At 30.6% G+C, this 13,845-nt stretch overlaps 1 protein-coding gene across 1 annotated transcript in view; it reads left to right on the forward strand.

The window, feature by feature from the left end:
- Positions 1 to 8,331: 8,331 nt before the first annotated feature.
- Positions 8,332 to 13,845, forward strand: part of LOC140435650 (glutamate receptor 1-like) — a 53,230-nt gene continuing 47,716 nt past the window's right edge. Inside the window, exon 1 of the mRNA XM_072524375.1 lies at positions 8,332 to 8,679. Coding sequence (XP_072380476.1) covers positions 8,343 to 8,679 — 337 coding nt within the window. The 5' untranslated portion in view covers positions 8,332 to 8,342. The remainder of the gene's footprint in view (positions 8,680 to 13,845) is intronic.

The following is a 13,845-nucleotide window of genomic DNA, read 5'->3' on the forward strand; positions in this document are numbered from 1 at the left end:
GAAGAGACTATACAACATATTAGATTAAAAACATGTTTTAAAGGTTAAAACTATGACTCATATTTTTACGTAACATTATGAATGGGAATCACCACTGTTTGCTTAAGTTGTTCGGGCCATTTGCCGCTAGAAAATACATGATTTAATAAATAAATAATGGGACCAGTTAGTATTGGCGATAGTTCTTTAAGTACTTCAGATTTAATACCATCTATTCCTGGAGCTTTGTTCGATTTTAATGAGGCTATAATCTGAACAACGTCATTTTCATCCACAGGTAATAAAAAGAAGGAATTTATTGTAACGTTTCTCTTTGGTGGTCGAGAAGGAGGTTTTATTATCTTCTGAGCATATGTTTCTCCAACTTTTGAAAAATATTTGTTAAATTCCTCGGCGATCTCATTTGTGTCGGTAATACTTTGGTTATTTGCAGTAAATATTTCTTTGATATTTTGAGTATTAACATTTTCACTATTATAGTTATTTACTATTTTCCACATATTTTTTGAAGACTTATTATTTTTCATAATTTCTTTTATAAAGTAATTTTTCTTTGTCACCTTAATAAGTGTGTTCAATTGTTTGCGGTACTCTAGGTAAGCTTTCCTTTTTTCTTCATTTGTTGGATGATTTATGTGATCTTTATACAGTTTATTTTTTTTATTAATTGATTTGACTAGTCCTGCTGTAATCCATTTTTTTCGCTTTTCATTTGCGTGTTTTATTTTGATGGTTTTAGTATGTTTAATTATATAGTCATTTAATGTCTTTATTAGATATTCTGTTATGTCATTCGTATTTTTTATATTATAATACTCAGTCCAATAAAAATTTTTGATATCCATTTTTAGGGTCTTATAATTAATTATTTCTCTAGTTTTTTGTTTTAAATATTTGTTACTGTTTACATTTATGCTGATTAAAGTTGCTTTATGATCTGTAATGCAAGTATCTAGGACAGCTGCTTTGCAAGTATTTATTGTCTGTTCAGATTTAAATTTAACAAAAATGTGATCTACGCAGTTCTTTTGCCTCGTTGGTTTATTAATAATAGAAACAAAGTTATGTTGTGAAAAATTATTTAAGTAAGCATTAGTTATTTCATTATTTTCCAATATGTTTATATTAATATCACCTAACAAAATATGACAATATATTGAAGCCGTTTTTGTTTCCTCTAGGTATTCATTTAGTTTTGATACGAAATACTCAGTATTTGTTGAAGGTGGACGGTAAAGCGAAGTTATTAATATCCTTATTCCGTTATTATACATTATACATGTTTGTATCACTTTATGGTCCCCTATGTTTACAATTTCTGTGCAATAATCTAGATCATTGTTTAAATATATAACTGTTCCATCATTTCTATTTATATTTCCTTGATTATAAACTGTATGATACCTATCAAGTTTATGACACTCGTTGCCGTCATTTTTAAATGCTTCCGTAAGTACAATACAGTCAAAATCACAGTCTACTTCCCTTACTATTACCTCAAATTCATCAATGTTCTTAGATAGGCTCCTGATGTTTTGATGCAGTATCTTAAAATGTAGGCGATCATCATGTAAATATTGTTTAAGGTTTTTTAGATCATTGATCTCCTTAGTTGCGAATGGTATGTAATTGATGTCCCTTATATAAGCATCCATTATACAATTAATTGCACAAGTTCTCTCTCAATATTTCTAGTAAAGATATTTTAACAAAAATGTCATCAAAATGTATATAAAATAGTTATAAAAATTTTTAGTTAAATTAAAAGAAAGACAAAAAATAGAAAAACAAAAATGGACAAAACTATAATTAAGTTAAATATATCGAATAAGAATATATAATTTATAAAGAATGTAATACAGCAATAAATGATAACTAAACGCCAAATCTATTGTACCAATGAGAATGTTATTAGTACCAGTTAATTATATAACAATATACAGTTAAAAGACAATAATTAGATAAAAATAATATAACATATACAATAAAAGTACATGCAAATACAAAAATAGAGAACACTTAAAAAAAAGAAATATAAATCTTATTTGAGCCTAATTTATTGATTTTTTCTGTACAAAAATACTAAGCTGAAATTAATAATTTATGTAACGATTGAACTTTTCGAATTTTTTCTGGTTCTATTGGCGATATTGAGATCCGTATTGTCTTTGTTAGAATTACCTGTTTTTGGTGTTCCTTGATGTGTTAGTTTTTGATTTGATGTTAATTTTATTTCAGTCTGTTGTGGTTGTGATTTCTTGTATCCGTGTTTTTCCTGAGATGATGGGTTTACCGGTTGTTTGAGTTTCACGCCAGTTTTATGGATAACTGGTGTTTGTAGTTGTGGACTTTCAACTTCTCGTTCGACTAAAGTAGTTATAGGGGTGCTAGGTTCACTTTGTGTACGATGTTCGCTTCGTTTCTCTTCTTCGGTGTGGTCCAGATATTTTAAATCTTCTATTGTATACTTTCTATCATTTACAAATAGAATATCTTTTTTAACGTAACAGTTTGGTTCGTTGCTTTCTTTGAACTTGAGTAGATATTTTTTTATAAGTTTGTGCTCTTGCCTTTGAATTTCTGTTTGGTCGTTAACAATGCTTATTTTTGAACCTTGTAGGTTTTTTTATTTTGAAAAATTAATTTTTTTGTGAGGTACGACAGAAACTCTATTTTAATTGGCGCAGATTTACCTCTTTCCAGTTTATAGATATTGTTTATATCACGCTCGTTTATTTTTATTTTTAATAGACTATTTATCAACTCTAGTACCACATGAAAGTCGAAGATTTCTTCTGTACTATCCAAACCAAATATGATAATATTGTTTTTTCTATTTTGTCTCTGAAGTAGTTCTATTTGTTGTCTTAGATGCGAATTTTCTCTTTCAATATCATTCACTTTTCGTTTAAATTCTTCGATTTTTAGTGAGAGTCTCACCTCGCTAGCATCGATTTTACTTAAAATTTCATTATTTCCTGCCTTTATAGCATCTTCCAGTTGTTTTAAATTTTCTGGTTCAGGTTGATGCATAATTTACAAATTTTCGTGCGTGGCCACCTTTAGTTTGAATTCTTGTTTGGTATAAAAAAAGTTAGTAATTGATAAATTATTATTGTATCGTAGGTTAGGATTATTCTTGTTTTTAGCTTTTATCTCATTAGTTACTGGTTCAATCAGATTTATTATATCATTAACAAGTAGTGTAGTAAATATATATCAACTTACAGTAGTCCGAATTTATTATATTTGCCTTATTCCTTCTGTTATGTAGCAATTTTTGGGAACGTGTGTTGTTAACGTGGCACTACACTACACTACTAATATATAATACTGCATTTTTAAATATTAAATATTAAAAATACAATGACTTCAATAATATTTATTTGACCTTTTTTATATTAACAAGAAGAAACAAATAAAGTCAAAGATATATTTACTTCAATTCTTGTCTATACTTTTTGGATGATGTCTGCGGATTTCAGAATGATTCGTTACGTAAAATTGTAATATTACCAACAAATAAGTGGTCGTTATATTTATTATACCCAAAATAGTACCGCGACTAATAACGAAGAAATTTGCCGCTGTCAATTTGGGACTGAGAGTAGCAGCGATGTAGGCTAACTTAAAAAATTCTTCTCTGGAAGATGAATCTATGCGAACGTACTCCTGAAGTTTATAACAAATGATTCTAATTTTTCTACTTGCATCAGACGCTGATTCGCAGCACACTGTTATATAACCTGCTTCCGCCTGAAATTTAAAATAATAATTAGCATAATAATATTATACTGATTTATTAAACTGCATATTATTTTTATCACAAATAAAGTTATTTTTTCATTATTTTATTAAATAAGAATAAAAGAAAACAATTATTTGACGGAGAGTAGAAATAAATAAAATCTTATTTATTTCTACTCTTTTATAATCGCAGAAAAAACTGAAATCAAAACGAATTATGAACAGCTTATTTCAGAAAGAGACCTGAATCAGTTTTTTGTTATTTTTTGTTAAGAGTACATTAATTCACTATGATGGTAGATACATCGTTTATTGTTGAAAGGGGCCCGATTCATTCCATTATAATATAGAAATCGTATGGCGCACTTTTCGTTTACTACAGAAAAGGACCCAAGTCAGTGACTGAGGTACTTAACTGCTGCTGAGGTACTAAATTAGCTCACAATTTACTGAGATACCTATTTACATTGTTACCCATTGGCATCCACTGCTTCTAATGTATCGTTCAATGGTTACAATGCATAATTGTGTTGTTTTGGTAGATATTTTCAAGCGTTTTGATTACTTCTAGAGGTATCTCTCTTGCGCACAATAAGTGGATAACGTCTTTTAAACTCCTTCTTACTATCCACAAAACATAGATATGCCGATTTGTTGTATTCTAATAATTTCTCTTGCACTTGCCTCATTATAAATATAGCGTCAGTGCATGATCTTCTCGACCTAAAACCTTGTTGTTGTTCTTCTAGTGTTATAATTTTATTCAGTTTCTTTGTTATCACTTTGATTGTTAATTTTAGTGTTGTGTTTAATAAAATAATTCCTCTGTAATTTTCCGGATCCGACTTGTCTTTCTTTTTGAAGAGAAGTATTAGGATGCTTAATCGACATTCTTGTGGTATTCTGTTTTGTTCTATTATTTTTTTTATTAGTTTTATTAGTTGTTTGGTCATATCTGGTTCTCCGTACTCTAGGAGTTCGATAGTCTGTCCTCTCCTGGTAATTTTCTATTTTTTAATATTCCTAATGTTTCCTTTACCTTTTCCTCCTTAATATTTATTTCTTCCTTTGTCATCACCTCTGGTGTTGGTGGTTCATTATCGTCGCCATTAGCAAATTGAGATCGAAAGCTGTCTGGCCATGTTTCCTTCTGAATGTATTTCATTTTTATTATTTTGTTCATCTCTTTTCTTTGTCCTTGGACCATTCTCCATATTTCTTTTTGTGTTTCGTAGAAGTCGTGTTCCATCTGTGTTGATAAGATCTGCCAGTGTTCCCTTTTTATTTGCCTAACTATAGTATTCGTTTCATTTCCCATTTGTTTAAAGTGGTTATATGCATTGTAACCATTGAACGATACATTAGAAGCAGTGGATGCCAATGGGTAACAATGTAAATAGGTATCTCAGTAAATTGTGAGCTAATGTAGTACAATAAAACTCACAACTTTCTTTACAAGCCAATTGTTAGACCTCGTTTAGCTCAGACTCTCAGGTGTGAAAAGTCTTATCTTAGAAGTATATCTAAAAAATGAGCTTGGCTGGGACAAATAAACCAAGATATTAAGTAATCATATTTTTTTATTATACACAAAAAAATATAAAAGTTAAAATTTTATTATTAAGTTAAAATCAATAGAGCAAATCTTGCCTATAGCTGTACAAAAAAAAGATTTTTAAATGATACTTATGGCTTCTGATGTTGTCTTCCATTAGTTACACAGGATTGCAGAATGTAGTGGTTAATTGCTGATGTAGCCGAATCGAGATACTTGCATGTTTGAATCTTCAGGTGGCCATTGAGTTCTCAAAAGTGGCTGCAGTTGTTACTGGATGGTCTACCATAATGCTCTGAAAATTTTTTAACGAGGCTCAAGAAGTTCCACCCGTATGGTTTCGATACATTCCACCAAAAGGTGGACAAGAAAAATTATTAAGGTCAAAAAACTAAAATAACAAACCATGTGCTAGCAACTGCATAGTTTTTAAAATATTTCCTTGCCATATGAAGAAAATAATTACAATATTAAATAACAAATAGCAAATTGCAAGAATAAAATTAATATAATTATTATTAGATGAATTAGTTAAATTATATTAAAGATACTAACTTCATATAAGACGAACTAAAATGTTAAAAGAAACATGTGCGGAGGAGGTTATTTATGTATAAAAAAAAAGTCAAATTACAAAAAGACAAACAGGAAACGATTTAACGTATAAATAAATTATTAGTAGAGGATCCAGCTTAAATAGGCAAAAGACGATCGAAAAATTAAATCCACGTCATGACAGAGCAGAGTTGCCAAATGACTTATTACTTTTACGCTGAAGTGTAACATAGAATTTTATATATGTTCTATCGTCTCATAGAACGCAATAATGTCTGAATAAAGGCATTAGAATATTTAGTGAAAATGTATTTGCTGAAAATGTAAATTTTGTAAAAAGGCTTTCTTCTTTTCTTTAAATTTTGTCTACACTTCCTCTCTAAACCATGGGGTTTTCTTTTTTTGTTTTCGATGTGTTAGTGTTCATTACTTTCCTCTCTCCAAGTGATTCTGTTGCTGCGGTAATATATATTATATTTCAGTTTTTCCTAGCTTTCCCTGATGTTATCGGTTTCTAATATTTTATTCCCAGCAATATTTTCTGATATTCTTTCTCTAAAGTAATTCATGATTCGCGATTCTTATTTTACACAATACGAGACGATCGTCGCTAAACTAAAGAACCATGTATGAAGACCGGTTTTTCATTTAATTCTGATAACTTTATTACTAGTGGCCGAAGTAAGCGAAGATATCTATTACAACATCTTTATGCATAATATTTTACTGCTTTATTGTGTCAATCAGCGCTGCCCAACAAGTTTATTTTAAAAATTTTTTGTATAATTTCTTGTGATGTGTAATGTAGGTTTACCAAATAATCAAAGTTATGCCATAACAAGAACATATTATTATTAAAAAATAAGGTTTCATCCAGAAATGATTCATGTTATCTAAAAACTATTATCTACAAAGAAATATGTACTACGTCGAAGATATATGTGCAGATCGTATTACCATTAAATTCATACTTGCCATCATATATTACATTTTTGTTGGTATGCACCCTTTTAAATTAAATGTCTGTTGTCTTTTTCAATGTGTTCTATTTGTCTTTAAGTGTTGTTTATTTTAATTTAATTGACATCACAATAAATTATTTTCTGTTCAAATACAGACCAAAGCTGGTTCATCATAATTTGATAATTATAAGTTTAGCACATTCAAACTTACATCAAAAATAGAACATCTATTTTTTTCTACATTATCACAGTGCTGTCTGTTCCAAATAAATAATTTCAATAAATTAACACATTTTCAAAATAAACCTCTTGAATAAATATAAATAACTTTTAAGTAATATAACACATCCCATTTAATTTCAACAAACAATTTACACAGTACCTACATTCCTAGTCTAGTTGTTAATATCTTTTCCCCTCAAGAACTTTCCCTTTATTCGTTAAATAGTTGCAGTAAAAACCGCTGATCATCTATCACCAGTTTACCAAAACAGTTTTTAACTATGTTTTCTCAAACACTAAATAATAATCCTTTTATCGGCATTTAAGTAATATTTATTAGTTATTTATTTACTTAATTTCAATTTTACTTAATTACTTTTTACTTAAGTTTTATTTTGTTTATTTAATCAATTTTAAAGTCATATTTAATAATCATACATATAATATAGGTATAATAGCTTTATATTATGTACCAGACAGTACCCTAATACAGGTTATTATATTTTCAGCATTTAGCTTACCATGTACCGTTGACCTGAAGATGCATAGCACATTATAGTATGCGAAACCGGTCGTTGGTGGTAGAAAAAAATTGGTTGTGAGTAAGTCTTATTCTTATTTCTTTTTACCTATTTAAAAATTTAATGTTACACCGGGCACATCAAGTAAAAATATATCGAGATACCTCTTTCCAGAAATTGGAATAATGTCGAGACTGGGGTGAAAATGTCTGTACTATGTATAATTTTATTTAACGATGAACCGCATCAATTCAGATTTGCGCACTGCCCCAAGTGGACAAAACTATATTATTTTTAATATGAACAATAGCAGCAGGGTTATATAAACCGATGTGGATGGAGGTCATAGTTTTTATTATAGTTAATTTTCTTGTTAATTATGCAAATGCTTAAGATTTAAGATTTTTGCTGACGATGCATTTGGAAGGGTTTAACCATAATCATATAATATATTACTTGTGAAAATACTGTTCTTCTTAGCAAAAAATAAAATAAATAAAATGTTTTTATTTTTCGCATGTTTGAAATAAAACAGATCTGTTTTACCACAAAGTCATGAAAGGACAAAAAATTAGTTTGCTTTAAATAAATATTTTAATATATATCACTTTTCTTAATCGGAGAGTGCAGTTTTCAAAAAACGTCTTTCGCGTGACATATTCAATTTATTCCTAAAGTCAATGGTAAATGTTTGAGTAGTTTTTCCACTACCCGCCTATTACTTTGTTTTCTTACAACCCTCTAATTACCTAAACATGCATAGAACGACTACAAAAGAGCATGCGATCAGATATAAGAATATTTTTTCCATATATCAGCATGAATTTATATTTGGATATCTTATTGAACATTATCGTTAAAACTTATTTTGTAGATAGTCGATGTCTGCTGGTTTTTACTGATCAGGATAATAATTTTGACTATAATGGAGACGTTCCTATGATTAATATTAAGGTCAGCAAAAATTCCATAAATCCAAATATATTTCTTCATTATTTTGGTTGTAAGGCAGTACTGATTAAAACCAATAATCCCATTACGGTTTTTGAACAATTTGAAAACGAAATAAGAATTAGTCTCGAACGATTTAATGAAAGAAAGTTCCTCATTGCTCCAGGTAATTAGTTTATTATCTCTATATATAAAATTCTCGTATCACAGTGTTAGTCGTCATACTCCTCCGAAACGACTGAACCGATTTTTATAAAAAAAATTATGTGTATTTGCTAGGACTGAGTATTAGTCGTAATCAATTTTTCATAACTCTAAGTGGTAAGTGTGGTAAACCCCATACATTTTTTAAAAACATTTTTCGATCCATATTTCTTTTTATTTTTAGTGTTCATTATGTGACATTTAAAAATACATACAATTCTTAATTATCACCCTTCTATCATTAAGCTCTATTTTTCGTCTCCTACGAAACAGCTTCACCGATTTTTATAAAATTTTACATGTATATTCGATAGGTCTGAGAATCGGTAGCAATATATTTTCTAAGCTCTAAGGTAGTTCACGAAACATTTTAAAATTTTTTTTGTAAAATTTAAAATTTTTATTTTTTTCTGATGTAGCATTAAACAATACATACAAACTCTTAATTATTTCCCTTTTATCACCAACCCCTATTTTTTATTAGCCATATAAGTAATTTACTCATTTTAACGCTGGTCGATAATTAATCAATTATTGGTCACTTCTCACCCAGTAAACAGCACGTAGTAGGCATAAGAACAAAGCCGATCTCCTGTCTTTCTTAAACAATAAGCCTTCTCGCACACCGAAAACTCTACAGAGTTTTCGGCCATTATTATTGTTTATGCATCGGGAGCAAAAGTGACGGTTACAATTATCATTTTACTTTTTCAGTGTGATTCTAAAGTAAATTTACCGTAAAATCCGTCATAATATATTTTTCATGCCCCTAAGCAATAACGGTTGTCCACCGAATACACTTTGTTTTTATTTTGTTTAAAAAATTGTTCATTTTTATTTTTTTAATGTGGCATTAAACAATACAACTCTTCATTTTCATCCCTTCAACACTAACCCTATGTTTTAATAGCCACATTAGAAATTTAATAATTTTAACTATGGTCGATAACTTATCAATTGAATGGTTCCCGCCAATAATGTTGTAAGCGATATTGTTTAAAATCCGGTTTTCTGTGCATAAAGGTGGATTTTCACAGGTCCGATATCCGGCGGTACGATGATACGATATAAATTTCAGCAAATTTCATTGGTTGAAAAATGACAGGTGGGATTTTCGTACGAAATTAAAAGTCATCGGAAGAAGTTAAAAATATTTTAACTTTTGCACGAAAATCGGATGAATTTTGACATTTTAACTTGAACCTTAACCTTACTTTTGTGGAGTGTTTATGTTTACTATTTGAAATATATTTAAAATGGAACAAAAACCCAATTATTATTTAAATGCAATGAATAAGTGTTGCTTTTGGGTCTTCTACACTATGTGAGGCAAAAACGACGAGAATGTAGCTCAATATAATATATTATATCAAACAAAACAGCTAACATTTATTGGCAGCTAATTAAAATTAATATCAATCCATCCAATAATCTGACACATGATACATATATATGACATATATGTCAAAAAATTTCGGATACGACAATCACATATATTCGTACATAAAAATTTCGTATTTAGCTTAAACGTTCAATACGACATCCCAGCCCAGACATAGGAGAGGTATTTTCATGTTATTGTCAATGAAGTTGGCTGCCCGGTCGGTCTTTCCCGCCACTTTTCGTACCTTGTCGCGCAGTAACGTTCCATGCGCCTGAAAATGTGTACATCGCCGCGTGTTAGTTTGACACCCTCTGATATAAATCGGATAAACCGAAGTAAAAGCAGGAAACTTAACATCGCCAACTGCTCTAAAAACGTGAGTAAGGTTTCTAGAAATGTAAGGGAACCTTATTTAACTGAAAAGAAGAAGCCTAAGCCAGGAAAGCTTTCTCCACATAAGGTAAGTGTAGTAACATTATAAGCGCCATTTTTCATAATATTGTGCATTTATTTTAAGTTTTCAGTTTTCGCTTTTAAAACAGCGTTATTTATTTTAAGCTTTACACCTCAAGTCAAAATACTAAAACAGTTACACATATTTTTAATTTTAACCAATACATTTTTGGGACGAATGTTTCATAACTTGTTTGGGTTTCAGAGTAGAGTCTGCAGCTACCAAAATCAGTGTGGGAACATTTAGGACGGAGACACAGTAGCTTTGATCCAGGAATTTCACAAATATGACTACAATGACCAGTTATCGTATCTAAATGAGGTTTGCAATAAGATTGGTGAAGTGAAGCGGCGAGGGGTGAGTGAAGATGTTTCTAAGAGACAGTGCAGTGTATATTACATTAAAACTAATAGCTCGTTACTTAAAATTTGCAGAATTGTGATAATCGACCAAACCACATTCCCGATGAAAGTAGATATCTTGTTATGAGCCGTATAGCTTCATTTCCTTTACAAGAGAACCATTATTCTATAAATCAAAGTAGTAAACAGTGTTTGTCGCCTGATTTATGTGTAGATAAAATAAGAAACCTTTTTAAGGAAAAGTACCCTGATACAAGAGTTAATTTACATTACCATCAGGACATTTTTAAAACAAAATTTAATTTAAGATTTGGTGTTTCTCGAACAGATATTTGTAAACAGTGCGACTCTTTTTGCATAAAAATAAAGTCAACTAACGACGCAAATTTGCTTAATCAAATACAGATAGATAAACTCTAGCAAATGACAAAAAGGTAGATAAAGTTAGCAAAGGCACCGTTGTACTTCATAATGACGACCTGCAACAGGTTCTGTATTGCCCAACTCTCATGGAGACGTCTTTTACCAAAGGCAGAGGCACGTTTCGTCAGATCGGTGTACAGGGCAAAATAACAACTGGAAAATGGTATCTCTTATAAATCTCTTATATAAATGGTTTTCAAATATGTTATTTCTATAAGTTTTTTTAAAATTAGTTATACGATTTTGTCAGTAAAATAAAGTTACTTTTTAATATGAAAAAGTGTTGATTATTTCATACAAAAACGTTTTAACTGCCGTTATTGCCGTAAAAAGTTACAACCACTTTCAAAACGACTGACGATTTGAATATGTTTTTTTTTCACTTCCTGAGAAATTTTTACACTTGAGCTTGGAACGTTACTGGACGGACTGGATTAAATTATCGCTAGATCAATTATTCCCATCAGGCATCCACCAGTTTCCACATAACTGTTATGTGAAAACAATATTACTTTAAGTCTGAAAATTAGATTAGTGAGATGTTATGTGTTCTCTACTCGTTTGTATGGTGTCGAAGGTTGGACTTTGACAGATACACTTCTCAAGAAACTGGAAGCCTTTGAAATCTGTGTGTATCGGAGAATCCTACGAATAAGTTGGGTGGATAGAGTTCGTAACGAAGTTGTTTTTCATCGGATGGGAAAAGTTACGGAAGTCGTCAAAACAGTTAAAAATCGCAAACTTGAATATTTTGGCTATGTTATGCGTCACCCAGAGAGATATAATAATACAAGGCAAGGTAGACGGAAGAAGAGAGCCAGGTCGAAGAAGAACGTCGTGGCTTAGAAACCTGAGAGATTGGTTTAACAGATCCTCTGCATCTCTTTTCCCAGCTGCCGTCAACAAAATTCATCATCATCAATGGCGCTACAACTCTTCGTGAGTCTTTGCCGCGTTTACTATTGCCTTCCATGTTTGTCGGTCCTGTGCCAGTAATTCCCATTGTCGCATTGTCAACAAAACTACTATAGCCAATTTGATAGCCAACGCTCGATAATCGAGCTCGGCACATGATGAAAAAAATCCACCAGTATTACTTTTTACCCAGTAAACAGCACGGAGTAGTGCTGGGAACAAAGCCGGTCTCCTATCTCTCTTAAAATAAGCCTTTTCTCACTCCGAGAACTTTACACAGTTTTCGGCCCATATTATTCCTTATGCATCGAGTGTAGTAGTAACGTTTAAAACTGATTCAATCATTTCTTAGTGTAATTCTCAAGTAAATTTATTATTATTTTGCTAAGCCAAGCTTATTCAATGTGTTTTTTAAACATAGCTCACCAGTTCAAAAACCATATTTGGACGAGAAATATTGGCGGCCAAAAATACAGATGTCGATAATCTTAATGAAATTATTTTCCAGGAAAGTTGTTTTCGTTCAAACCAGTTTACACAGTTATAAGTTATTATGACGTAGTCAACGATCCTTCAGAATTTTTGAATTCATTAGAATTACCTGGACTCCCACTTAACAATTTACAATTAATTTACAATTAAAAGTAGGATCAGTTGTCATTATGCTGCGTAACATTAATCAACCTCGACTATGAACTGAAACGAAACGGACTGTGAAAGGCTAATAAATAATGGTATTGAGGCAATAATCATAAAGGAAAACTACAAAGGAGAGGATATATTGATTCCGCGTATACCAATCATTCCAACGAAAGTACCATTTGATTTTAAACGTTTACAATTTCCCGCAAGTTTGGCTTTTGCAATGACAACAAACAAATCACAAAGCCAACCGTTGGAAGTTTGCGGAAATAATTTAGAGTTTCCATGTTTCACGCATTGATAATATTATTATTCGCGGGTCGGAACACCGTCATCGTTGTATATTAAAAAAATAAAAATATGGTACATCAGAAATCAGTAAACTGATTGAAGTTTTTTTTATAGATAATATGTTTAATATTTTTGTTCTTTGGATTTTTCTGTTAATTTTTTAAACACAATATTTAATTTTAAGGCAGTACGAAAATTGCCGGGTCAGCTAGTTTTTTTAATAAAATGGTTAATATGTATACCTCACAGGTTGACATTAGTTAAGTATCATTGATACGAAACTAGATTATATTATTAAAATAAGATGTAAGATTGTATAAATTGGATCTGGTAAAAGGGATACAAGAAAAAATTGCTATATTTTATTCTAACTATATCATTCTCTTTGTTTTTATTCCTATGCGGGAGTCGACTTCCCTAATTATATTTTTTTTATCGTCCCTTTAACTCTGCTTAAAAAATATTCCAGGTCTACTTGATATGCTTTCCAGTCTATTTTATGGGGATTACCATAGTTTTTTACCATTTACCATTATTCATCTGAATAAGGCACCTCATCTGACACATGCCATTTTGAACAGTACTAACTACGTTAGTCGAGTCGTGGTCATCGTTATATCAAATATCTCTTTTCGTTTTAAGCTACGAAATTTGGTT

The sequence above is a fragment of the Diabrotica undecimpunctata genome, chromosome 1 (assembly GCF_040954645.1).
Source record: "Diabrotica undecimpunctata isolate CICGRU chromosome 1, icDiaUnde3, whole genome shotgun sequence".
NCBI lineage: Eukaryota > Metazoa > Arthropoda > Insecta > Coleoptera > Chrysomelidae > Diabrotica > Diabrotica undecimpunctata.